Raw genomic sequence first — 27,740 nt, forward strand, 5'->3', positions numbered from 1 at the left:
AAAATGAATTAGTGCGGTCGGCACCTGACTTCCGTGGATGACTTCATATGAAAAAAAAATGACAGGGGTGCTCGGCAAAATACTGGTTAAACTGGTTGAGCCTGGGCTTCATTACCCACAGTCAACAGACAATTTAGTTTCTACCAGGATTTAGTATAGTGTCCTTCCTTCTTGGAAATTCTCAATTGCCTTTACTTTCTAAATTTGGCGAGTAACTATCGTTGGAAGCATAGTTTGGATTTTAGAAAGAAAACTTTTTCGTGAGTCGATAAGAGCCTCTGTCAGTGATCCTTTTAGTTTCTCGGGGTTAATTAACAGGATTACGGTTCTGTTTAATTGATTGATTAACTTAATTGCACGCTAAAATACCACGTCATAGGAGTCGTTTTCTTGTCATGAATCAATTAGCGAAGAGTCACTTGATTTATTTGTGTTGTCGTCCTCGCACGCGCACGACGTTCTGTTACACTTTCAAAACCACGCAATGGTTTCTCAAAGGTACCATACCCCATTCTGCTCCAAGAACTGCAAGATCGAGCACCACGATCTGGTCACTGTCCTCTGCTTGGACAGCTCGCAAAAATCCGACGAGCTGCCGGACTTGTTGAGGGAATGCATCGAGTCATACAGGAATTGGGATCACAACAGCGAAGTGCCTGATCCCCTAGAGGAGCTACGGTGTCCCCTGATGTACCTCGCCTCCGCGTTTGGCAAGGCGGGGTTAGTAAAAGCCCTCCTACAAGACGGCTTTGACGTACATGCGGTGACATCAAATGGCGAGACCGCACTACACGGAGCCGTGCAATACATTTACCGCACGGGTTCTCTGAAAACCCAGGGGTTAAAAGTCGCCGCCACTCTAGGGCCTATCAAAAACAGGAGGAGAGCATTCGAGCGAATCCTGGTCACCCTGACTGATGTTGATCCCAAGATTATGTTCGTCCAAGACAACGACGGGGATACAGCTTTTCACATCACGGCGGAAAACATTTGGAATGATCGACAAAATGATCGACTGGGGAAGAGTACGACATTTTTTCAGTCCTGCATGAGTAGCATGTTAAATCGAATGTTAGAGCTGGAAGAAGCCGGAGAAATAACCAGGGTGGAGATTTTAGAAGCCTTGAACACGGCAAACAACGACGGAGATACAATTTTCCACATATTGGCGCGGGATTATGCGTTTGGTTTCAAGACCATGAAAGAAATTCTGAAAAAATTCTTTCCGGGTCAAGTGCCTTCCAAAGTGAATAAGGAGAATGAAACCGTATCGAGCATCGCGTTGGAGCGAAATCGTAAGAAGGCAATGCAGGTTTTTCCGGAGTTCCTCGAGCAAAGTAAGTGATACGAAGAAATGAATAATAGCTCAATTCTCTTTCTGTTGGCTTGAAGGACATAACGAATGCTACCGTTTCCCACCCAATCGACTTCGCAACCCTGAACTCATTATAAACTCTCTATTTCGAGTTCGCCTTCACCTTCAACGGATTAAAGAACGAGAAGTAAACATGTTTTGTGTGATTTTGTTTCATTGTGCCCACAATGTTGTCTTTTTTTTCTCGGTAAGAGAAAGATAAATTTGGAACAATCGATCGCTAGTTACTCGATGCGGATGCGAACCCGATGAGTGCGAAACCGATATAACGTATTCTTCCTCGACTTCCAACATCACAGATAATCAACCCTATGATGGGAACTTTGCTCGCGTGAAATGCTTTCCTCGCATTTTCGACTTCATCGAAGTCTAGGTGACGCATGTGGTAAAGTTATCTGCGGAAGAACTGGGCACCATGTCTAAAAATAACTTAAGCTGGATAACCTTGGGGATAAGATCCACTGGGGTTTCTCTGTATCTCGCCCTTCATGCTCTCTTCTTCTGAGAAATCTTAATGGGGTATACCATGATCGTGTTTCTTTTTTAATAAAAGGGGCATTCAGGAGCAAAAAATAACGGCAGTCTGGTTTTATTACTAACCCTGAAGCGGTTAAAGGGTTACGGAGAGTTTTTCGTGCGCAACGTTCTGATCTCAAACTGAAAAAGGTCAGGCAGACGTTTTCAAATTTAGCCCTAATATTTTACAAAATTGCTGAAAGCTAAATACAGTTTGCTCTCCCTTCAACAATTCATTTAATACCAGTATATTCGAGGCGCATTTCGTGTATGAGCGAGAAACCTTTTTGTCCAAAAAATTCAGCAGAATTGTCGTGTTAATGCCTCTTTAAAATGTTTTTTCTTGAATAAGGCGAAGTGGAAAGCTCTAAAACTGTTTGTGAAAACGCGTTCAGTGTCAAGTTCTAGCAAAGTTAGAAGTCTCCTCTATCGACTATGGTTCTAGCAGACAGAGAAAACTTGCTGTTTTGTTAACCAATCACAAACGATCAAAACCTATCATGACTTCCTGTCTTGATTGGTTGTTTTCGTTCTTTACTTCATTGCGATTGGCCAGTCTGATTACCTCGACATTCATTAAGAAACAGCTCGTAAACCTTATGTAATTAATCATTGTCGATTTGTTTTGCTTGAAGGCCGGCGAGAAAGCAGAATCTCGTCAACCTCAGAACCCGAAATATCCGACAGGGATTCACAGTCGCCCAGTACTTCAAGGGACTCCGAGGAATTTACAACCAACGGAGAAAAACTACCCGAGAAGAGCTCTAGGGAACCACCGACAATAGTCATCTCCGAGACTGACTGTGTCCCGCAGGTATCCCACTCCATCGACGAAGAGGAAAACAGTTCAAATGAGATGATTGCTGCTTCCACGGAAACTGTGACTGGCTTTGCTGGCTGCGTTGAAGATAACACTACTCCACTGCCAACAAATCCCGGACAGCATGATCTGTTGACCCTGTCGATGGAAAGTAACCTGGGCAAGCCATCCCAAATGGAAGTACCTTCATTCCTGAGCCTCTCCCAGAAGTCCAATCTGATTGTCTCTCCATTTGACAGTATTATAAGCACGCCAGTTGTTGCTGAGGCTATGTATGTGACTGAAACGCTCACAGGTAACTCTGATCAGCACACCTCATCTGAAGGAGGAGAGCGGCGTGAGGTCGCACGCAAACGACCCGAGGTGTCCGACACTGCTAACCAAGGGAATGGTAATGACCCATCTGACCCCAAAGTTCCCCTCACCTTCACGCTCTCGTCCACTGATTCCAAAGCCACTGGCGCCAGTAGCAAGGACCCGAGCGGAGCACCTAATGAGGAAAGGGTAGCTAAGAGCCCCGAAGAAAATACTCTTGACGAAGTCGGCGAACCAGAACAAGTTGAATCTTTTGAGAATGAAGCACCGCAATCTCATCACGGCAAGGCTTTTGATTCGTCCCAAGCGAAAGCTGTCCGCGGATCGGCAGTGCTAAATTTATTTGATCCACGAAGAAAACAAATCCAACAATCTGCTGAATGCACCCAGTTGTACACCTGTGGCATGCTTGACACGCCTCTGATAAGCGAACGATCCCAAGCACACGAAACCATCTCCCTTACATCGCTTGCCTCCCCCAGCACTGAAACGATCCAGTTCGAGTCTGAATCTGTGGACGTTAATACAGGGGCCTCGGACCAGAGGAGCACCATTTTGAAGTGCATCACAGACAACTCTTTCCTGGAGTTCCTTATCACCGAGGGCCTCGATCTGGACGCTCGCAGCAAACAGGGCGTAGTGGAAGTGGTTATGGCCCAATACAGCAACAAGCTTAACCGTGTGGAAAACACTATTCCAAAACTGGTCGCGCAGATTAGGGACACCGAAACAACTATTGGTCAACAGACAGAGAGGGTCAAACGGTTACAAGAAGAGCTGGAATCCGTGAAGAGTGAAATTGTCAAAAACGAAAAATTATTGCAAGGCTTTATAAACGAACAACAGGAGATGAGCGAGCACAGAAAGGCTCTCAAGCGTAAAGTGGCTCGTTGTGAAGGAACCTTGAAGAATGTCGTGGGTGGTGCTAAAAAAGTTCGATTGCAATGAACATTTTTCTTGAAACTTCTGTTTATTCACCTTCTGAAATGCTTTCCAGAAAATTCCCTTGGCTCAGTTCAGAACAGCTTTTTGTCTATGGTATCTGTATCAGCTTCCATAACAAACTTTATTTTCCTCACATAACCAATCCTATCTGAAAACGCGTCAATACTTTGTCATCATGTGTTTTTTTTCTTTTTTCTTAAACAAGATATTTTATTTTTCAAACAACAAAGTCTCTGGACCTTTGAATCGAAGCCAGCGATGGCAGTCTTTTATTTTTAAACAGTACTAGAAAATCTGTTTCTCTGAATAAATGACACTCAATGTCTGAAGATGAATGTAAATGAAGATAAATTTTCGGATTCTTTTTTCCTAAATTTTGTATAAGCAGCTAAACAGATTGCGTGGTGATCAACGTCGATATTCTGATACGATTGCGTATTTAAAAAAAAACGCCTTTTCGGTGTTTATTGTCTTCCTGCCCTCTTTGGACTCGCCAACGCTTCTCTTATAACGTTTCCAGGAGGCTGGGTACCATCCCTTGGCAAAGCAACCACTGTCCAATCCCTTTTCAGGTTGGTTACCTGACGATCTCAGTAATCCTGTGTAATTCTGACACTAAAACAAAAGTTTATTGATCCCCAATGCTCTTTCTTCTGCAGAATTCAGGGTCGGCGAGGGTTTGAGGGTATACGGTATACAGGGAGATCGAGTATATGGTATTTTTGACGCCAAAATTGGGCCTTTTATGGGTATAAAGTATACCTTGTTTTTCCAAATTTTGGTATTTCGCATGAATTTTTCAGAATAAAGAGTAGCGAGATAAAAACATGACGTTTTAGCGACGACATGTCACCATTATGTGTTGGGTAACGTTATATAAAGAATATAGAGTGGGAAAATACATTGAAATAAATGAGGCGGGGATAAACAAAAGAATGAGGAAAATTTAAAGTGGTACTATGACCAAATTTTTACCCCTTGATCTTTTAGGTGTATCACATAGAATTCCACGAAAGAAAAAAACGCCATTTACCGTTTTCAAATATCTGCATTAGTTCCGGAGATATTTAAGTTTGAAAAATGTGTAAAATATGCAAATGAATAACTGATGACGTCATACACTCAATCCAATATTTTATTAAGTATATAAATAGAGCTATCTCGGTCAATTTGCAGCAGAATCCATTGAAACTTGGTAGGCTAATAGTTCTACAGGAAAAAAACCTACGGCAACAAAAATTCTGTTCCCAAGGCAACTAACTCCTTTCCAGTCCCCACCCACTTGATTTCAATATGTTAGTGATTTTCAGCTTGAAAAACATTAAATGAGACCACAAACTCGAGCTAACATATTTATATGCTTGCTGGATGGTGCATGTGAGACACCATTAGGAAATATCAAAATGGATCGCCAAAGGTGGCCAGAAAAGCCTTTAATATTGGGGAGGTCTGGAACCCAGTATGTTTCCATGGTAACAAAACTGGTAAGCTCGTACTGTGGAGCACATTTAGTAGAGTCTTACTGCCAAGAATCAAACATTTCTGATACAAATTCGCTGAGATATCTTTTTTTGGATGTGTATGATGTCATCCTTTGGCTAATTTGCATATTTTAAAAACTTGAATATCTCAGGAACGAAAAGAGACATTTTTCTTCTCCTGCAGACTACTTCTTTATGCTTTAAAATGGCTTAAATAGGAGAGATGTGATTTTCGCCATAGTACAACTTTAAATAAAAAGTTGTCCTGGAATGGAGTCATTTGAGAGGGATGAATGAATTTCACATGAATTTGAGAGGAAATTTTGGGTATAATAAGTTTTCCTTTTAAGGTGTATTGGTATACCACTAATCCCTGTGGCCGACCCTGAGAATTTTAGAATTTGACTTGTCTGTGCAATGTTTTCATCACTGAATGTTCTTTTAATCAGACATTGAGCCTTGCGTTCCAGTCACGTGACTTACCACATATGCTTGGGGCTGACTATATGACAGAATAGTAAGAAGTCTGTCTTAGCAACAAAGTTCTAGTTAAGGCAGAGCCCCCTTAACAGAGATGGAAACGAAATGATCTATTCACTGAGGGATATTCTTTCAGCACTTTAGTTGCTAAGCAATGTAACACATCCTAATCGCACAATTTCTTATGTGACAGTGTCCTGCTTGCCCACAGTGGTTTTTGACCGGATACTGACAGTATTATACCCAGATGATACCCAGTCTTTCACCTTGCTCGTCACTCAAAAAAGTGATGGAGGGAGAGAGCTTTCTATAAATTGACACTTTCCTGGCATCTCTCCATTTTGCCCTTCTAAACCCACACACACACACACACACACACGCACACACACACACACACACACACACACACACACACACACACACAAATCCAAATTATTCTAAACAGAACTGGCTTGATTTACTTGATTTTATTTTAGTGAATCCAAAGTATATTGATTTATATTATTCAGAGCTGTTATGTACAAATAAAGTTAGATCCCAAGTTGTTCTCTTGTGTTAGTGACAGATGCGATCAGATCATTGCTTTGAAAAAATAGCTGTATATTTTGAGGGTTATAGCAGTGTCATCTCTTTTCCCTTTGAGATAATGTATAATTTAGAGTGAAAATTTTCCATGCATGCAACCTTGACAAATGGATGACACATTGTCATGGAATCTTGACTTTGTCACTGTCCAAAATCTCTCTTTGCCAGTATAATTCTCTGTCAACTTTACATACATGCAAAGATACTAAGCCTAAAATCTAATGGTACAGTCAATCAAGCAAGCATACATTTCATTAAAAATCATTATAAAGCATCTGTCGCTGTAATATGAGAGAAAGTTAAACTTTAAACATAACCTCAAAAAAAGAAACAAAAATGAAGCAAATAACAAAATCAAATCAGCATTGTATATAAAATGGGCTTCCTCTTTAAGTATAGTAGATATTTATGCATCTGTTATCATAAAAATATAAGAAAATGTTGTAATGTATTTAAATAGTTCATATTGTTTAAGTGTCCTTTACCATATAAATATATTAAGAGTACTGTGCAGAAACATGTTTAGGATCATGTTTGCCATTTTTAGGTACACAAACATTTTATAAATAGGTAACGTCTCAGAAGACAACATTGCCTCCCTTTAAATAAAATTATACATGTTCATATTCCAATGTTGGGCAATAATATGAGAAATCACATCTGGAGGGTGCAAGATAATTTTATGTAAGACTTATTCCACTTAAAGTCATAGCCCAGGGTTCCCTCTAGTTTTGATAGTTATGGGTCCTTGGGACTCCAGTTCCAAAGAGTTGAAGGTTCTATTTGTTTTCCAGGGGTCCTATGCCTATTACTAAAATTTTCAGAACTTTTTTTTCCTGCATCCCAAGGATGCACTTAGCCAAAAAACTGTGGCCCTTTTCATTTTGTGTACGTGTACACCTGTACGTTGATGGGAACTCTAATAGCACTGAACACTGTTAAGTTTGTTTCAGACTAAGATATGACTCTATCATTTTGTTTAATATACTGTGTGATAAGTATTTAATATTTCATTTTATTTCTTCAAATCAAGCAATATATGTTATATATATAAATATGCACATGAATGCATGTAACTTAATGCATGAATTTAGCAGGGGGTGGGGGGAATGGCTTTTGTCCTTAAAGTATAAATGTCATATCATATGACAAGTAACTCGACTATGGAAAAGAGTCAAGCTGTCAATATTACTACAACTCTTTAGAGTTGTATGCATGGTAGCTTGTATCGAAAATGAGAGATATAACAATAACAATATAACAATAAATAACCAGAGCCAATAACTAATAACCATTATATTTTAGCAGGGGTGGGGGGAATGGCTTTTGTCCTTAAAGTATAAACGTCATATGGTGTGACAAGTAGCTCAACTATGGAAAAGTGTCAAGCTGTCAATATTACTACAACTCTCTAGAGTTGTATGCAAGGTAGCTTGTATCGAAAATGAGAGATACAACAATAAATAACCATAACAATGTAGAGCAATTTCTTTCAAAGCAACTTATGCACAATCTTTTGCTGTAGGACTCCCTTAATTAAGGGTCTATTTTTACCATCCTCAACACTTTTGTTTAGAACCAAGTTATTTTTACATAATCCTCAACATATTTCTCCCATTTCCTTGGAGAAGATGGGGGGGAGGGGGCAGGGGGAGAAAGGGCAGGGGGAGAGGAGGCAGGGGGGAGAGAACCTGGTAATAAAAACGGGGGGGGGGGAACTCTACAAGAACCAAGAAAAGAGAGGATGGGAAGTGATAGTAACTGAGAACATTGCTTTATATTTTGCTAGGAGAGAAAGGTAGGAGTATTAAAAATCTGAGAACTCTCTGTACTACAATCTTTCCACCAAACTGACAATTTCTCAACATCACTTAGTAGCCCAGTTAGTCACATTTTACAATACATTTCCCATAAGTTAATAATCAAACCCTTCTCTAATTCAACCTTCACCTATCTAGTGACTTTTTTGCTTTAACAGGGCTACCAAAAAGTTCTTTCTCGACCTCCTCGCAGGATGAAATCTTCCGTTTCACAGCTTCAGATTCCTTTCTCAACTTCACACATTGCTGCGAGAGGGTTTTGTGTTTCTCTGTTGCTTGTACAATGTCCTTCTGGAGTTGATCAATTTCTGCAAACAATCTCAGCTTTTCCTCTTCCTTCTGCTGCAGTGCAAGTTTAGAGTTTCTAATCTTGGCCTCCAGGTTTCTCTTTTCTGTTTCAGTCTGGCAGATCTCTGTGTTAAAAGCTGTCATTTTCCTACCAAACTCACTCTTAATCAGCTCCACAATTTGAAATTTCATTGTGGGGTTGAATTCACTTCCTTGGGTCAAGAGAAAATCAAAAAAAGCGCCATTCCCAGAGGACGATGCTGCAGTGTTCTCCTGTACTGCTGGTTCCTCTCCTGCACCATCAACAGTGACATGACCTTCCTGTGTTTCATTTGATGTTGTGGAGTCCAGATCTTCATGTAAAGGTGATCGGCTATTATCAGCAGGCTCTGATGTGACACAGGTAGCAGTTGAGGAAGCAGTGGCTTCTTCTGCTTTACGCTCTGGCATCCAAGAATCTGGAGTTGATGGTGATGTCCCAATGGCATTCTCCATATCTAAATTGCTTTGAGATAATGGAGAAACACAGCGAGAAGAGAATGTTGTAGCTTCAACCTCTTGCTTTGTTGCTTCAGGTGGGGATGATTCAATGGACATTGTTTCTGTCATTGCTGCTGGAAAATTAGGTAGGAAAACTGGGTATGGATCATCACTTGACGAGCCTCCTGTTGGAAAGTCTGGAGTGCCAGTCATTTGGGCTGGTGCTCCAGCTGCCGAAACAGAAACAGATGCACTCTGATTGTAACTAGAAGAATTGACATCATTTCTTTCTAATGAAAATTGCAAACTTGCTGAATGTTTTGACTTGCCATTGAACATCACAGCATCTGAGGACACCCCATTGTGATGAGTGGATGAAGCTGGGCTACCTGTGCCAACCCATTGAGATGTGGAAGGAGTGCATTTTGCTGTGTTACGCAGTGCGTGAATGACAGACTCTAGACTCTTGACAGAAGAGCTATGCTGCATTACCTTTGAAGGAGATCCATCAATGTGTCCAGCTTGACTCCATACAGCTTCAACAGCTATACCTGTATTGTGGTCGTCACTTGCAAAGATGGCTGATCTCGGAATCACAGCAGAAACTGAGGCTTCCAGGTTTTGTGGAAGATCACATTTCAGGGGTGGAGAATTACCAGTAGCATCTGAAATGAGCACTTGGTTAGTATTAACACACTGTCTAACCCTGCCAACCTCATCAAAGCTACTGTTCAACTGAGTCCAGTTTCTATTTTATAATTATTATTAGATTAAACAAGTTTGGGATTTCTACTCAACTGTATTAGGTTATGAGCTTGAGACTTCTATTACATGATGCTCGACAAGGGTGCAGTCCGAGTCAACTATCATGTATAGAAATCAAGAAAGAATGATATTATTGTTTTAGTATAAATCTACAAGTTGTTAAAAACTTAATCTAAATACCCTTCACAGACACTTCGAAGATGCAAAAAAGTGGCTGAAAGTTTGTTTACAGGTGCACACAGCTAGGCTACTCACTATGCAGTAAGCAATTAGATTATGAGCTGGAGATTTCTATCACGCATAGAAATCCAGAGCGAATAATCTGATTGTTATAGTATAAATCTACTAGTCGTTCAAAACTTTATCTAAATCCTCTTCACAGACACTTCGAAAACACCAAGAAGCAACTGTATTTTGTTAACAAGGGCACACTGCTACGCTACTCACTATCTATCATAAAATAGATAGTGAGTAGTGTAGCCAATCAGATAACGGCATTTGTGATAGAATGCTAGTAGATTTATACTAAAACAAAATGGATCGTGAGTGGTGTAGGCAATCAGAGAACGGCATTTGTGATTGAATGCTAGTAGATTTATACTAAAACAAAGTGGATCGTGAGTGGTGTAGGCAATCAGAGAACGGCATTTGTGATTGAATGCTAGTAGATTTATACTCAGAGGTAATGGTTGATGCGGCCAAAAGATTATCTAGTGCTAATGCTGTGTTCTGCTTTCACACACCACAAGGCAAGCACAAACAAAAAGAGCAAGTTCCAGGAAAGGGAAAATGTTGATCCCTGTATTCGTGCTTGTATCCTTTGTCTAGTATATTAATTTTGCTGTTCATAAATAACTCAGAATTCAATTTTTTAAAGAAAATTATTTGCCATCACATTCCCATACAAACACTGTAATTTCTGATGTGTCTTGCCTATCTGTCAAGGTGGCTTCCAAAACTTTGATAAGGTCTGTATGTTTTAAAAAAATTTCAAATTTTAACCAGAGCTCTATGTATTCACGTTCTGACAGGTTGACAAGAGTGTGTAAAATAATTATATTGTTTTCTCTACATGTTTGGATCGAAGTCTTTTAGTATATAACATAAAAGAAGTTTTCAACATTATTGAAATCTTCTTTTCATAGGCACGCTGGTGGATAAAAAAGCGAACTCAGCTTGACTACAGTGTCCATAGGCAAAGCTTCTTTGACAAGGCAATGTTCAATACAAACAAAGAATTTTATGTATATGCTTTCAATTACCTCTCAATTTTTCCACTCCATTATTATCAGCGTCACTTGGGTAAAATAACTTCCTTGCCAAAAACTCGTTGAAGGTCGAGAGTATTTCAAACGCCGTTTTCGAATGCTTGTTCTTTTTCAAAGGAAAATCGCTGTCCACGAAGTTTTTCATGACGTTTTGAATGGACTCCCAACCGGGAAGAGAAGGGCTCCTTGCGAGAATGTGCAAAATGGTGTTTCCCTCGTTATCTTGCGCTGCAACAGTGTCCATCACTTGAGTGTGAGTAAGTAAAGAGTTGCATTTGAGTTCAAGAAGATGGCCTAACATTACCTCTAAACACCGTTGAAAGTATCTCGTTCTTTTCATGGGATCGCAGCGGCCATCAACGCGAGCATGTCGACCCGAGTTTATAACACTTTCAGCGGCGATGTGTAAAGGGGTACGACCATACAACTTCTCCTTTACAGAGAATATATTACGATCCCGGGAACAGAGAATGCTCACTACGTTTTCAAAGACTTCTAATCTCTTGTCAATCGCCATAAAACCACCGCATTGTTTCATATTTCCCACCCGATAGAAGTGATCGACCAGTCCATGGAGTCCATTCGCGCCATCTTGTGTTACTACAGAAGGGTCGAAATCCAACTTAACTAAAGTTTCTAGAACTCGGTGCTTCCCGAATGCACAAGTTAAGTACAGAAGGGGATGCCTCAGGTCTGGTGAACTGTCCGGAACAATGCTGTTTTTGTCCCATCCATTTTGTTCATACAGCTGAACACACTGTCTTAAGAGAACGTGCGATTTCGAAGAACAGCGCGAAGAGGTTTCTTTTCTGTTCCTCTCAATGCATAGAGCTTTGATCAAGTCATGGTGAACGAAGGCGCAGTCTTTACGGCAAAACGGCGTATGACACTTTGTTTCGTCGTTCATGACAAAAAAAAAAAATAAGGCAAAGATGGTCACCACCTTGCTACACTCCACAATAAACATACATGCCCCAAATCAAGTGACAGAAGACGACCCCCCAAGGGTATCCCCCTAAGTGGCCAACGGAAGTGCTTTGTGAGAGTCACAGAAAATGACCCGTGATGTTCAACCACTTGAAGGAAAGTGCCCTTACAAGAACAGTCCTGTCACTAACATGGACAGTATATCAATCACTCCTGATCAGGGCGGTGATCAGATTTGCCAAGATGAAAAATACTTAGCAAAAAGAGAGGCCTAGGTACATTTAAATGAAGCCAGGAGAATTATTGCCCTCCTTAACCTGTCCCCACCTCCCTTCCCCTAAAAGAGTAAAATGTGTCTTCTGGTACAAAAACTCTTGATAATAAGCTGGTTGTTATCAATGTTGTCTATGTATGTATGGGAAACTCATATGATGACTCCCGGTAGCTTAACTACAGTTGAGTGCACATTGACATAATTGTTTGGGTGCACGACCATGCAACAATAATTATTAGTTTTCATGCAGAATCATCTACTCGACTGACTCTGAGAATGTTGAAGTACACGTGGACTGAATAAAAAAAGAACTATGGTCAGGTTTCATCACTGTCCCCCACTCCTAAACGAGGAACAAGAGTTCCCAAGACAGCTAACAAAATAGTCAAAATTTGCTTTCTGATGCTTCCAGTTATCTGCCATAAATTATTTTAATACTCCATACACAAGTATTAATCCTTTATACTGTACTAAATTTCTCAGATGTACAACTGTTTTTGGTCATCTCTAGCACCATGTAGAAAGTTATTGAAAGTGGTGTCACTTGACCCCAAAATGTTTTCATTAAAATATTTAACTATACTCCAGTCCCTGAGGGAACAAGAGGAGGTACAGAAAGGAGACTTATTTTTGACAACAGAAATTTTCATTGGTTTGATCATTTGTTGGGACCAGACTGTTTTGAAAACTATGCACAACTGATGATATAATTAAGGCTTTATTAGCAAGTTCTATGGAAAATTACACAGCATGATTACTATAATTGCAGAATGACGAGGGTCAGAAGGCAAACTCATCATCAAGGAAAATAATAATAATTAGTGTCAAACATGAACGACAAAAGGCTACTACGTATTACAAGTAACATAAATCAATTAAACCCTTCAGCCCAAACATGCTCAGTACTGGGTAAGATAGACTGTGCCACAGTAAAAGTTATTTAAGAGAATGTACTAATTTATCAAACATCCTTTATGACAAGTTGTGTTCTTCTCCTAACTTACATTCCTAACATCGAGTTGATACATAAGGAGAAATTTAATATTGGTCAATGTTTGGTTTGAAAGAGTTGATAAAATGTTATGTAAGGCAATATGCATTTAAACTTTTGTACATCTTAACCAAATGAGACATGCAGAGATAATATTTTCTTACAATTCTATTGTATTATAACCTACTTTTCCTTTTTCTTGCCCATTTAGTGTCACTTAATTGTCAGGCCCAGCCAACGATTTAGGATATACAGTATCTGCAGCTGTTTAACTCAGGTCTATGGTATTTTTTTTTTGTCACAATTTGGGTATAAAGTATCTAGTTTTCCCTGAATTTTAGGTATTCGTTATATAGACATGAATTAAACTTGTAAGATAAATTAAGGGATTTAGTAGCACATATTTTATAATTTTGTAGTATTGGTATCTTATGAGGGGAAAAAATTGGGTATTTTGATGCCAAACTACACACCCCTCCCCTGAGCAGGCCTGAATCGTCTACTTCAACACTTATCTGAAAAGAATAAGCGACTATTGAAGTAATATGTCTGTCTCAAAATCTCAATTATAACATCTATCAGACTGTATTGACATAAAATATTAAATAATTCTCTTTAACACTTACACTGATCAGTTTTCTAAAATCTTCTACTCCATTTACAGATAAAAACCTTTTGGAAACAGTCTCTTTAAACATGGTAAAAATGTGGTTCTACATTCTGGGAAAAATTTGGCAATCCACAAAGAACACAGTTACTGCCAACTCCTTTGAGAAATAAAACATTTCTTTCCACTGCATGGTGCCGTAAGCAACATAGCTAGGTTTCAAAAGAAATATGCAATTGTTCCTACAACACCTAACTAAAACTGGAAAATCAGTAATTATGGTTGCTTCCAGTACAACTATTAACATATGATAACTATTAACTGTTAACTATAGTTAAGAATCTTCAGTGTTCTTTATACACCATAACAACTCTTGTTTGACATAAGTAGATATAAGTTTGCTTATGTGGGAGTACTTTCCTTTATCTGTATTACATTTTCTTGATCAAAGGATCCACCTTAGACAATGTCAACCAATAACATGTGTGAAGGCATACTGTATTCCTGAGATCAATGCAGTTACTTTATGCCAATAAGGTTTTTGTTTCTAAGAACTTCAAGTACATAAAACCTACAATGGGTGACAAAAGTAGTTGAGACAGTTGGCTGAATTGAGTGCTAATTGCAACATTTCACTTATTCCGTTTCAACTTTGGTTTAAATTGAGAAGAGTACCCTCCCTCCCCATTTTCGATATTGTAGAGGAAAGAGGGACGTTTTAGGGTCAAGAAGGCCAACCTTGTTTTTGGGGAGGGGTTAGTATGGAAGGAGGGGGGGGGGGGGAGAACATTTGTTGGAGGTACTCCAAAACAGCAAAGTGTCTCAACACCTTTTTTGCCCATTGTAAGTCACAAAAGCATTGACAAATAAAAAGCCCACATGCTGTGCTTACATGTTGTGAAGTGAGTCCAGTTTTAAACTAAAATCTTCAATAACATTCTCTTTAGTTACTATTTGCATAAAATCAAATTAATTAATTAAATAATTATTATCAGCATGGACACAGAAAATTTTAAGTATGCATGTAATATGCTTGACTAAAACTGAACAAATAATGAAAATGAAATTGCAAGCACATCATAACTTTATGATCATATGAGATCAAAATAAAAGTTCTCCTTCCTGGTGAGTAGACATTTCTCACAGTGCTACTTGGGAGAATTTTGAGACTTTCATTCACTAATGAACTCTTACTTACACATCAGAGTATTTCTGTGCATTACCATACATGCCCTGACAAAAATTGACCCAGTGGTAACCGTGAGTAGTCACAAAAGTCAAGTTGTGTGTGCGTTTTTGTGTAGCCTGTTTCACTGTTATCAAATTTTGACCATTGGAGGCTATCTAGTGTTTTCAAGTGCTTCTCAGTGCTGTGTAAGAGATTCACCTGTTCAAGATCAGTTTTCCATAATCCCTTAAGATCAGTATGAGATGACAAAAGGTGAAGGAACATGCACCACGTCCAGTAGTAAAGAGTGAGGCAATTTTCTTGTAAAAAATTCCTTATTTGATAACATGTATATCAGGGGCGTTTTAAAAGATGGAGGTTTACATTCTTGTTACCACAGAAACAAGTTGGATGAACTGTTCAAATGATGGCACAATTTTACTTTTACTTGATTTGGACATTGTCCCATTATTCAAATAAGTTTGAATTAGAGGGACATATGACTTAGACAAAACCTTGTTCCCAGAGGAGACATTTTTTCACAACAGATATCATTCACCAGCATTGTTGCATCATCATTCATGTCATGCATCTTGTTTTTATGATAACCCATAATATAGACTAACTAAACTACAAGGTCTTTTGTCACATGAATGTAAACTTATTATAATCTATGCATATCTCCCTTTCACATTCCTGTATCTTGCTCAGAGCTGTCACTGTCCTGGGTTTTACTCTTTTTGGTTGGGGGTTCTGGATCTGCACCTAGGAGAACAGCCAAGTTCTTTCCCAGTTCTTCTTCCTCTTTTGAAAACTGCTCGAGGCTGTTTTCTAATGCTTGGATGGCTTGATTCTTGTGCCACATTTCCTTCTGCAACTCTTGCAGCTCCCTCTCCAACTTTTGCATTTCTTCCCTTTTCTTTGCCATCACCTCTGCCAGTTCCTCAGTCTTTGACCTGTGTTTGAGGATGTCTTCTTCCACTTCTCGCCTTCCCTTCACAGCCAATTCCAACCTCTCTGTATAGTCTTCTCTCAAGGCTTCAATGATCTTGCGTTTGGTGGTAGGTCTCAAGGTGGCATGTCCAGGGTTTGCCACCACCGGAGTCAACACAGAATCAAGGAGATCACCTGTGTTGGAAGCAGATGTTGGTGAAACTAAAGCTGAATTCACTTGCATGGGTGTGACTGTAGAGGGTGTAGTAGTGGACTCCTGCACTATAACACTCACTGACGATGTGTTAGATGTAGATGGCGAAACCTGTGTCAAATTGACCTCTGAAGATGGCTGGGGTGACTCTGGTTTTGAAGGCTGTGCATCTATTATAAGTTAAAGTGAAAGAAATTGTTAGCCTTAGGATGACTGCAACACCGCAACTTAACCCTATATAGAGATGAAATTACATCATTACGAAGGATATGGATTTCTCTTTGAGTGCTGATGGTATCTTTCATACGTGAGCACAGGAAAATGAGTGAGAGACTTGAATGATGTCAAAAGATAAAACAACAATCAAATGCTGAGATATCATTGGCTTACATGTCTATAACCATGATGACATTGATATCCTCACATGCTGTTTTAGTTTATAGTCTAATTTTTTTTCCTGCATTAACTACTGATGAGCAAATGAAATCTTGTATGTTGATGCATCATTTAAAGTGCCTATGAGGAAAAAAATAATTGCTGCTGATTTGAAAGGTTTTTCAGAGTAAAGAAGAATGGCATTTTCCTTTTTGGAATATCTTTTTTCGTTTTAGAGATATTCATGTTTTTGTATTTTGAGTGATGATGTCATAGGTGGTTCCACAAAAAAACAGCTCAACACTCAATCAAGAATATCTCTAGAAATATTAGAGCAGTGCTCTTTAAACTTGGCTCCGGAAATGTACGTCACAAAAGAAACAAAATGACACCCATTGTGCCATCGCCATGACAACAGTTATGCCGCTGGTCCTGTTTTAATTAAAACTAAAATTCCCAGATTTTATCTTAAACAAAGATCATCCACTCCCAACAATCTAATGGGGAGAGTTAAGACAATATGGGAACCATGTGTGGTCCAAGCAAGACCCTCTGTCCCTTCTCAAAGGGTTGCAAATGGGCATATTTGGTTTTTCACAGAAAGGGACTGAAGCCAAAAGTGTTGCCATGGCAACAACACAGAAAGTGTCATTCTGTTTTATTTGTGATGTACATTTCTGGTGCCAAGTTTGAAGAACACTGCTCCAACATTTCTAGAGATATTCTTGATTCAGTGTTTTACTGTTCAAGTGGAACGATTTATGACGTCATCACTTTCCTCATTTGCATAATACAAAAACGTAAATATCTCTAGAACGAAAAAAGATATTCCAAAAAGGTAAATGCCATTCTTCTTTACTTTGAAAAGCCTTTCAAATAAGCAGCAATTATTTTTTACTTCATAGGCACTTTAAGTGCATATGACATGAAATATAATTTCTGCTTACTTGAAAGGCCTTTCAAAATACAGAATGGCGTTTTTTTTTTGGAAATATCTTTTTTCATTTTAGAGATATTGACATTTTTCTATTATGCAAATTAGACCAGTGATGACCTCATATTGTTTGCAACTAAAAAGTGGTAAAATACTGAATAAACGATATCTCTGAAAATATTGAAGCAGTGTTCTTGAAACTTGGCACCACAAATGTGCATCACAAAAGAAACAAAATAACGCCATTCTGTATTTTGAAAGGCCTTTCAAATAAGCAGAAATTATTTTTTCATGTCATATGCACTTTAAATAAACCTTAAAAAAAAGTCTGCATGCGAGCCAAGTAGCCCATCAGGCCAGAGCTTATCCCGGTTTCTGTAGCATGAAGCGACTAGGAGTATTTCTACTCCCCCCTGGATGGGATGCTAGTCCATCGCAGGCTTACCCCCAGCATTAAGTTTGCCGGTACCCATTTATACACCTGGGTGGAGAGAGGCACCTTATGTGCAAATAATAACTGGCTGTGGATCATTCAAAACTCAGAGATTCATGTTTTTTCCCAAGGCTTTCACTAGATTGTGTCTTCTAAGCAAAGAAGTCTAGTAGTTAATTTAAGACCCGGGGGAATCGCAAATGGAAAGGTCAGGGATGTTCGTCGTCTCGCTTACCAGGTGTAAATCAAGGCGTTTGGTCTCACTTAAGGTGTTCAAGATGAGACACAACTATTTTTACCTATCAAAGTACCTTTTAGGGTGCATGTGAAGAGACAACAATAAAACACTCTTATTTCTGTTGTTAGGCTCAATTTCTGCAGCTCTCTTAAGTCCAGTCTATTAGCACCAGCTACCTTTGCGAACAGCAGAATATAATCGAGCCTTTTCCATTTTTAAGTGGTATCTTTTTGGGGTCAAAAAAAGCTTGAGCTGCTCCTAGATTGGTCTCCTTTAGGGATTTAAATTAAATTTTTGGACAAGCATCCCAGACCTTTTCATGATGGAGTCCCCCTTCCAGGTTAAAGACCTACTTATCAAGCTGTTCGGTCAATTCTCTTAAAGGAATGAGGTCAAAAGAAAAGTGGGGAGAGAAGTTCCTCTTAGCTTGCTTTGCTCATCCAACCATTCCCCACTCCTCCATAGAAAAAACAATCAATTCAGACACGAAAAGATAAGATAACAATGCTCAAGAAATCACCTGATTGTGTGTCAGATGGTCCAGACACCTCCATGGGGGAGTACACAGTCACCAAGACACCACTTGTGCTCTCTTCTTCAACTAAAGGCTCACCAAGCAAACAGGTATAAGGCCAACAGGGTTCAGGAACACTCTGCTTAACACAGTCAACAAAAGTCACATCGGGAAATCTGTTGAGCAGGTCATTTATAGCCGTATTAGCTATATGGTGCTCCTTGCACATAATCTGCAGAAATGTTTCTCCTTCATTATTCTTCATTAAGAACAGAGGCTTTACAAGGCCAATGTTCACTTTACGAGCATTTGTCGCAGCCTCCTGGACCTTTCTCAAAATGTACTCCAAGCAGTGAATATAAAAGTCGGCTCGACACCGATGCTGCTCACTGGGGGGGCCGAGCGTGCAAACCAGAGTAACATCCACAGGAACACCTCTTCTAGAACTGTTTGACTCACATTCCTGGGTTGAATCAGGAATCTCTGATGTAACAATGTTTGATGGCTTGCTGAGTGGAGCAGGTCGTTCAATCATCCTCTTAGCTGCAACATGTAAGGGTGTGTCTCCATTTTTGTCTTGCTGAGACAGAAGCTCAATCACATCCGTTTCACTGGAAAATGATTTGAACACCCTGGAAAACAGTTTCTCATAATTCCTGTTCATGGCAAATGACTTGTAAAGCTTCGAACCAGTTGAGAAGCCATGGCGTAATGTTGAATGCAAGGGCAGTTCACCTGTTCTTGGTGAACACGGATTTCGCTCAAAGCCGAGATGAACTAACAAGTCTATGGCTGTATACTTGAAGAAAATTCCTGCCAGATGAATCAAAGGATATTTCAATACAACCAAACCATCAGAGATGTCAAGGTCTTTAGCAAAACCCTCATCAAGGTTCTTCTTCACACATTTAAGGAAGTTGACTTTGGTGGTTTCTAAAAGCTGTGTAAAGCTGTTCAGTGAACCTCGGGAAATTAATCTATTTGAAGAGCTCAGCAGTGCCAGGATAAGATGGTGATGGTCAATGCTGCAATTTACATAACAAAGTGGTGTGTGGAAAAATTCTGAAATGATAAAAAATAACAATTTTTTTTCAGAAATGTTTCTCATTGTTTATGAATGTAAAATCTGATAATCCGCACCTCCTGCTGTAAAAGGAAGCCTCTCTGTTCCCCCACAGGGATCCTTACTGGTTTTTTTCTCCAAGTCCTCAGCCAGGCAAGTATGCCAGATGACATACTTGTCCTGGCAAAATTTTACTAGCCCTTTCAATAGGGAAGAATGGCAACAGAACAGCATGTAAATGGAAAGTTTACTTTTTTTTATTATTATTCATGTGACCAGTCTCCCAGTACATCCAGTGGACACAGAAAATCCAGGTACAAATGAAAATCAAGGCCTCTTTGACTGCCATGAAGGCCAAAAGGAATGCTTTCGCTCTTTCTGCTCCTATTTGGCTTGTTTTTCTGAAGTGTTAACATTACTAAATGACATATCTTGATCAAAAAAGCTGATGCAATTGAGCCTCAGAAACAGGTGCAGTACAGAGCATCTGCGGTTGACAAAATGGAAATTGAGTCTGTAATGATTTCATTCATGGAGAATACCACATCATCCCAGATGAGAACCCAGATGGGGGACCAAAATTATGATTTTATTGCAAAAGAAAGCTGCAAATCTTTATCTGTTTTCTTAAAGCTCCAATTGGATGACAAGTGGTCAGAATGCAGGAAACTCAAAAGACAACAGCGGACGAGTTTTCGCATTGATTTCAAATCAATAGGAAAACTCAATAATTTAGTTGTCCCTATGATTTTCTAGTCATCACGGATGACCGGGACAACTGGATGACTGCGAATATGGATCCCTGCCCCCGCCCCCCATCCCAAAATCCACAAAAATACAAACAAAAAATAAGTGCCTAACACAGACACAAAAAGTAAATGCTGCTCATAAGCAAACATTTTCTGACTCGCAGAGCAAATGCTAAACAGAAACACCACATGGATATATGCAAGACTACATCATTAACCCTCTCATTCTCGCAAGTGTCATGTGGCACAAAATACTATTGCATTCTTTAACATATTTGGTCAATTTGTATCATATTTAAAAAGCCAATTAAATAGCTCTTGGACAGATCTGTCTTTAGAAAGCATAAAATCATATCCACTCTTATATGAGACTTGATTGACCACCCCTAAAATTGTTGCAAGTTTTTTCTCTTAGAAGTTGATATCTGACAATAACGCGCACATCAAGAGCTGCAAATTAAGCTGTAGTTTAGGTATAGCCAAACTACAGGAGGAGTGAGATTTTGCACTCATGGTTTATTACTGTGGAGAAGGGTTTATTTAAGAGGTATTACTATAGGTCTTACCTATTTTGTAATCTGTCTTATATTTGCTTAGCGTTTCCAAAGCCATCTCTTTAACAGATTCAGCTGATTTTCGTTTACCCTGCACTTGTTTTGCCTGAGCCAGTTGCTCTCTTCTTAAAGGATCCTTAGAGGCTCCTGTTTGACCCTGTGGTGACTGATTGACGGAGGGTGTCCTTGCTGTCTGCACACCTTGCAGCAGCAAGGCTGTGGTTTGGGTACCAGCAGTTGATGGCTGGTTGACAGTAGGTGACCTCACTGTCTGTCCCCCTTGCGGCAACAACGCTGTAGTTTGGGTACCAGCGGTTAATGGCTGGTTGACAGAAGGAGTCTGTGTCATCTGTCCTCGTTGTTGTGGCAACGCTGTGGTTTGGGTGCCAGCACTTGATGGATGACTGACAGTAGGTGTCCCCACTGTCTGTACCCCTTGTTGAACTAAGGTTGGAATTTGGGTACCAGTTGCCAATGGCTGATTTCTTGTTGTAGTCACATTTGGCACTGCCTGGACACAATGAACAAGTGATTGCAAAGATGATGGGTTTGATGAAGAATGGTCACCTGGATGGATGATGCCCCTTTCAAACGACCGCTGAGGTGAAGGGTTCTGAACGGGAGTTGTAACAGCAGCACCAGTACGAATGATGAAAGCATTCTGCCTTGGTGTATAAGCTTCCAGGTGACTGTTGGTGGTAACAAAACACTGGGCGTCATGTTGCAAGTCAACTGGCTCCTGCTTGATGAAAACCACTGGAATATGCTGCACTGGTTGCGCAGCAGTGTTAGCTTGTGAAGAAGGGTTCCCTGCCGTTGCTTGTCCCAGAACCTGAATGCTACGCACCTGTGCTTGGGGTCTTCTAGGAAGCGCAGATGAAGGTGCCACTTCCACTTGTGTAGGCTGGTCATGAGTCAACTGTGGTTCAGAGACATCAGCAGAGCTGTCATTGACGTCAGCAAGCGGACTTTGTGAAGATGACACTGGTTCTTGAACAGAGCTTTCGCCTTCTGCATAAAAGGAAAAAGAGTTAATTAAAACCTTGATACAGGAAAACCCTACTAATAGTGGTCACGAATGTGCCATAAAAACCTGGCTGTGTTAACAAGGTTGGTTCAAATCATTATCCAGGCATATATCGCCGTGAAGTTCAAAAAGAAACAACTTTACATCACTTTTGTATTTAGCAGCTTTTTTCCTATTGCTACTTTCAGAGGGTCACAACTTTCTCGGAATCAGTGTTTATCTGACACATATACCACGTGTGCCAATGCATACAATTAAGAAAGAGATAAATTTTGTTGAAGAGTGTATGTTACACAAAGCAAAGAGAGTGATCCACGAGAAAGATCTCATCAGTTTGGTTCAGCTTGTTATACTGTAATGATTTGATGTAGCACCCTCCCTCCAAACACACTCCTTTCTAAGAGAGAGTTACTACTTTCAGAATTTCCCAACAACCATTAAATTTTGTTGCCATTTTTGGATGGTCATTACCTACAGAGTGTTTTTCAGAATTTGGGAACAACCTTGAAGTTGTATTGCTATTTCTGGAGGCTCACTAGTTTTAGGGGGTCATTGCTTTGAGAACTTTACAATAATATTGTTCCTCACTGGTAAGGATGAAACTAAAGTAATGCATAATATCATCTGAAGTCTCCAGCAGCTATGCAATTTATTGTAACTGAACACTATTTTGCTTTTTGCCGTTGATCTCATTCAACATTTCAGGTGGTCATATCAGGTAAATGTAAGGTTATAAAGAAAACAATGGTTGGGGACTCAAAAATATAGTCACCAGCAGTGACCTTAATGATGAGTGGTTGTACAAAGCTTACCATTGCAACTGCTAGGGTCGCCAATGCAACTGAGTCTGATTCAGTAGCAATAAACTTTTCACATTTGGTCACCAGCCTGGCCAACCAAGATATTTCAATTTATTTTATTTTTTAATTTTCTTTCTCCCCTTATCTTAGAATGCATTTTGAATACCGTGAAAAACACAATCACGTTCATTTGTACTTACAGTTTTGTCTGTATGATAAGCATTTGAATGTTACTGACTCATTGCTTGAAAATTCAAAGTAAAACGACATGCATCCTTGAAGTTGTTCCTTTAATTGAGATTACTAAGACCCATGCATTTCAACAACTTCATTTAATTGTAGGCAAATCATACTTTTTTCCTAGTTGATTTTACATGGGTAAGACAGCTTCATAAATGCGAGATAAAATGCCTGACATGGAGCCCACTTGGTTACTTTAATCTGGTGAATCATAAGGTAAAGTAACTGTAAACTTGTTGTCAGATTGCACACTTATGCCACTATAATTATTTAAAGTATGAGAAAAGAGAGAAAGAAAGAAGGTTTGCATCGGAATTCTAAAATTCTGAACTGAAAATCTGAACAGAAGATCTGAAATAGACTGTGACACATTTTGAGAGACTGTGATGCCAGAGGTCAGTCTGGAGTGGGGTGAAAGTCGTACCAGTGTTAAACAGAAAGAAGACTGTAAAATAACAAATTTCTTTTGGCCTATAATAAGAAACTTAGAACGCATGTACGTGTTATTTTGTCACTAGCCTAAATTTTTTCAACAGAGCCCAGCAAACTAACCATTAGGCAACCACCCCTCCCAAGCAAAACATTCAATCCTACAGTAAAATAAAACACTAAACCCCTGATGTACTAGAAGGGCCATTTTGACTGGCTGTGATCAACAGGAACATCACAACATCCATAAGCCATTACCTTCACTTTGACCAGCCTGAGTTTCACAATCTAGGCTTTGGGATGCTGCTTCCCCGCCACTGCAAGGGCAAGACAACTGGCATATGCCACTAACCAGATCATGCCTTTCGTCACCAAAACAATATGGCAACAACTCCTTGGCATACGTCTGGAGTATCATTCCCATGACACTGTCTGGACCTCCTTGCAGAATGTCCAAGAACGTTTTACCAGCACTATTCCTGTCATGCACCAGTTTGCAAATTTGCTTTTTACAAAGCTTGTTGCTCAACTGGAGATCTGAAAGTTTACGCAGGCAAACCTTCATTGCTTTATAATAGCAATTTTTCTGCTTAACCAGAGCACTCTTGTCAAGCGGTGCATCACTTGGTTTTGTTTGCAGTTTGCTTGCCATTCCATTGAAACACTGGGCCAAGACGTGCAGCACTGTATCTCCCTTTAGATCAAACTTGAACAGCATCCCTTGATCCTCGTCAGTAAGAAAGTTCAAAATTTGCTGGAAGTTGGGAATCTTGGTATCTGCGTGGGTGACAGGAAAGTACTGAGCGACCAGATGAAGGGGAGTTTCTTTACTTCTCGTGGAGACACTGAGTTTAAACTTCATGTATCGCATAAGGCTTGTTGCAGCAAGAAGATTACCACTCATGCAGATCAAGTGCAGCAGTGGAAAACGTAGACTAGCCAGAGGATCTGGAACATTCATGTACTTTTCCCAGCCTGCTATGAAGGAAGCCTGTAGGCACAACCTGAACTTCCAGGGAATCTTGTTGGCAGCGTCTGTACGGAACACGACAGATCGGCTGAAGACACAGCATGTCAACAAGTGATGCTGGAGATCACAGTCAGTTTGACAGAGAGGAGTATGGGTGTCTAAAATTTCCTTACAGGCTGCCATGGTATCAAAGCAATCTGGAGAGCACAAACCTGGAAAATACTTTGTGTGAAATGCACATCCCTCAGAACGTCTTGCAGAGCCACGGCCTAAAGCTGGTTCATGACGGGAGAGCCTCATGGGATTTGAAGAACTACGACTCAGGAATTGTACTAGATCCGCTGTTCCTTGGTCTGGTTCATCTGAACTTGAAGCTTTAGGTCTCAGCTTCTTACCTCCAGTAATCAAGAGAAGATATCACAGATTACCAAGTGGTGCTGAAAGGTTTAGGGAGAGGAAATTTGTACCCAGATCTTCCCAAGTTCAGATTTGGACAGAATAACCACATAGTCAAAGGTTCATAGTTTTTAGGCATAGAATTAGAGAATGCGTCAGCAAATTTTCACAAAATCTACAGTGTAATCCCCTAAATACAGCAACCAATGGGCCATGAGTCAAATTTCATGACTGATCTATTTTAAGTGACATCTTGACAGATACATCACAACTGCACTTGTAAATAACTGTTCTTTGAGTTTGGGAAAGGTGCCTTAGGGATGATGGAGCCAAGATACGAGCCTCGAGCAGAGCATGCAGGTATCCATGGCAACCCTGAGAGCGGCAACCATTAAGCACTGTCACACTGACAGAGTCAGCGGAGATACTTACCACCCCATATACTTACTGTCCCAGTGAAAGGTAGGGAGGTGAGAGAGCAAAAGCACTCAAGAGGCAAGAATGGCACTCAAAGCCAAACTGCACATTCTCACACAGCTGGCAAGCAAAACACATAAGCCCTGCAAAACCCTGTTGAGACCCCACCGAGCATGATTGCCCTGAGAGACCGCTGACCAGCATTGGCTTGACTCAAACTTTGCCTAAATTACATTTAGCCCCATAAGGGATTATACAGGTTGGGAATTAAATGTGGAAGTTGGCCTTATTAATTAGAAAACACAAAACTGCAGAAGAGTTTGGAGCAAAATGAACTTTATTGAAAACAAGCCCAAGAGAAAAATAAAATTACCTCTCCCACCCACCCCAGGAGGGAGGGGTGGGTAAAATGATCATTGAGAGGGCGCAAATGACCATTAGAACACAAGAAGATTAGTTGACCCAGGAGAAACTTGACACTGCCCAAAGACATGACCGCTAAACAAAAGAGAGTGTTCCTAACTATGCGCTTTGAGAAGGTCAAAACCACTAAAAACCAGGTTTTACTTGTGAGAAAATGTATGGGCATTTGCCAGACTAAAAAAGTGGCCATAATAACGCGGTGACTATATTAATGACATGAGCCTTAGGTGGGGTTCCACTGTACTGAACAACATCACTCGTGTGGGAAAATGCCCTAATTTTGAAGAGTTGATGTCCAAAGATTTAGGCAAAAAATACTGAAGATGAGTACATGGGGGCAACCTATCTTGTGATATTTTGTACAGCTGGGTCTGTTACATTAAAATTCTGCTTCCAAATATTGCATTCCTTTTCTTAAAACTTAGCTTTGAAAGAGGCCTTTGAAGCCATCACATAGGTAAACTAAGAGCTCTGAATGGGACAAAAATTTCATACTCCTGATGGCTAACATATGCAGGTAGATTTTTATCTTTTTTTTTTTTTTTTTTTTTGCAAGAAGTGGGAAATCAGTTGAAATCAAACCATTATGTACCATTAATAAGTCTGTATAAGCCCAGAGATTATAAACAGGATTTTACAGCATTTACTACCTGGAAAATCAGCAGGGTCCAACTGCTTTCTGCCCTCTTCTTCAACAATCAAATCCTTTTCATGGCCAGGATAACATTCATTCACGATATTCAATACCGTGAGACTTTTTTCATTCTTGAGTTTCAGAAGATCAGAGGATCCTAATGACTTCACCAGGAACTTAAGCACTTGGTATCCATGCTTGGTTGCTTTGGCCACAATATGCAATGGAGTGTCTCCATCACCATTCCTAATACTAAGAGCTTGCATGATATCCTTTCTGCTTAACCTGCCGTCCTCTTCGGCCAGGAGAAGTTTCAGGATCATATTAAAGCTCTTCGAGTAGAACGCCAAGCACTGATCTTCTATTCCTGAATCCGCTTCCGCGGAGTTGGCGGCGAGAAGGTGTTTGGCAAGAATATGAAATGGTGTCTCTTTGTTCAAGCCATCTTTTGCCCAGAAAAGGCTCACTTCCTTAACGATCAGCAACGAAACTACCTTCTCAAAATTGGAAACTTTCGCGCTGATGCTCATGTTTTCTAGTCTAGTAGATTCGGACAACAACGCCTTGTAAAGGTGGCGAACAACTAAATGCAGTGCAGTCTCGTTCGATGAGGAGGACCTCAAAGCTGCATCGAAATTCTCTTCGTTTAACAACCAATCGACCGCTTCGTATTTTCCAAACATGCTCGCCAAGTGAAGAAGGGGCAGCTGAAAATCTTTACTATTTTCTGGGACATTTTTGTCCTTCTTCCAACCCGTGGCAAGGAGCTTGTGGACCTGTTTTTTGAAGTCATCCTTGTTGTTACCACGAGTGACACGAGAAGGACTGAAGATCGCTGCATTCATCGCGGAACTGAAGCGAGGAGTGAGAGCTTGCAGCGAAGTGATGACATCGTGGTGTCTAATTTCACAGTCTTTTGGGCACAACGGCGTGTGGAACATTCTGAGATCAAAACCGACAGTGTTATCAAACAGGAAAGGGTTGATACCCAGCGAAGATCGTTGAGATTGTCACATTCACTCGGCTTCCTCGTCCATTAGTCGTTTCCTCACTCACATGCGCTAAACGAGGGCATTCAGTCACAACGAAAAAAATTTATAGCACGACAGTTAAACGAGTAAAATCTAAAGCTATCGATGACGCAAATATCGAATAAATTGAACACAAATAAGATCATAGGTTCTCCACGCTTCTCAACTCGCCGTGAGATTTAGAATCTTCACCTTCAGCGCGCAAGGAGTTATGGGATGGTTTGCTTTCAAGAGTGCCCGCGCGCGGGAAAATCTTGCATA

At 40.1% G+C, this 27,740-nt stretch overlaps 3 protein-coding genes across 5 annotated transcripts; 1 reads left to right on the forward strand and 2 right to left on the reverse strand.

Annotated features, from left to right (window-relative positions):
- Positions 1-484: 484 nt before the first annotated feature.
- Positions 485-3,995, forward strand: LOC110066124 (uncharacterized). Its single transcript, XM_020773322.2, has 2 exons — positions 485-1,337; positions 2,527-3,995. The coding sequence occupies exons 1-2, from the start codon at positions 485-487 to the stop codon at positions 3,972-3,974; spliced, it is 2,301 nt and encodes a 766-aa protein (XP_020628981.2). The 3' UTR covers positions 3,975-3,995.
- Positions 3,996-6,380: 2,385 nt separating this feature from the next.
- On the reverse strand, positions 6,381-12,137 carry LOC110066121 (uncharacterized). The gene is made up of 2 exons (XM_020773319.2): positions 11,133-12,137; positions 6,381-9,770 (listed from the first exon to the last, which is right to left on the reverse strand). The coding sequence occupies exons 1-2, from the start codon at positions 12,103-12,105 to the stop codon at positions 8,464-8,466; spliced, it is 2,280 nt and encodes a 759-aa protein (XP_020628978.1). The 5' UTR covers positions 12,106-12,137; the 3' UTR covers positions 6,381-8,463.
- A 904-nt stretch (positions 12,138-13,041) lies between these two features.
- On the reverse strand, positions 13,042-27,695 carry LOC110066119 (uncharacterized). 3 transcript variants are annotated; one of them, XM_020773316.2, is made up of 5 exons: positions 26,465-27,695; positions 23,867-24,973; positions 21,125-22,123; positions 18,753-19,808; positions 13,042-16,422 (listed from the first exon to the last, which is right to left on the reverse strand). In XM_020773316.2, the coding sequence occupies exons 1-5, from the start codon at positions 27,387-27,389 to the stop codon at positions 15,794-15,796; spliced, it is 4,716 nt and encodes a 1,571-aa protein (XP_020628975.2). In that variant the 5' UTR covers positions 27,390-27,695; the 3' UTR covers positions 13,042-15,793. The 3 variants fall into 3 exon arrangements, with proteins under 3 accessions (XP_020628975.2, XP_020628976.2, XP_020628977.2); XM_020773317.2 differs by having other exon boundaries at positions 24,791-24,973; positions 26,465-27,693; XM_020773318.2 differs by lacking the exon at positions 23,867-24,973 and having other exon boundaries at positions 26,465-27,693.
- Between the last annotated feature and the right edge of the window lie 45 nt (positions 27,696-27,740).

This window comes from Orbicella faveolata, unplaced genomic scaffold (genome assembly GCF_042242905.1).
Source record: "Orbicella faveolata isolate gen_17 unplaced genomic scaffold, um_ofav_v1 contig_47, whole genome shotgun sequence".
In the NCBI taxonomy this organism is placed as follows: domain Eukaryota; kingdom Metazoa; phylum Cnidaria; class Anthozoa; order Scleractinia; family Merulinidae; genus Orbicella; species Orbicella faveolata.

Coding starts and splice junctions, on each gene's coding strand:
- LOC110066124 (XM_020773322.2), top strand. CDS start 485: ATGGTTTCTCAAAGGTACCATACCCCATTCTGCTCCAAGAACTGCAAG. Junction 1,338..2,526: donor TCCGGAGTTCCTCGAGCAAA/GTAAGTGATACG, acceptor TTTTGCTTGAAG/GCCGGCGAGAAAGCAGAATC.
- LOC110066121 (XM_020773319.2), bottom strand. CDS start 12,105: ATGTTTATTGTGGAGTGTAGCAAGGTGGTGACCATCTTTGCCTTATTT. Junction 9,771..11,132: donor TGGAGTGGAAAAATTGAGAG/GTAATTGAAAGC, acceptor TGCTCATTTCAG/ATGCTACTGGTAATTCTCCA.
- LOC110066119 (XM_020773316.2), bottom strand. CDS start 27,389: ATGTTCCACACGCCGTTGTGCCCAAAAGACTGTGAAATTAGACACCAC. Junction 24,974..26,464: donor GGACCCTGCTGATTTTCCAG/GTAGTAAATGCT, acceptor TGATTACTGGAG/GTAAGAAGCTGAGACCTAAA. Junction 22,124..23,866: donor TCAGGCTGGTCAAAGTGAAG/GTAATGGCTTAT, acceptor CCTTTTATGCAG/AAGGCGAAAGCTCTGTTCAA.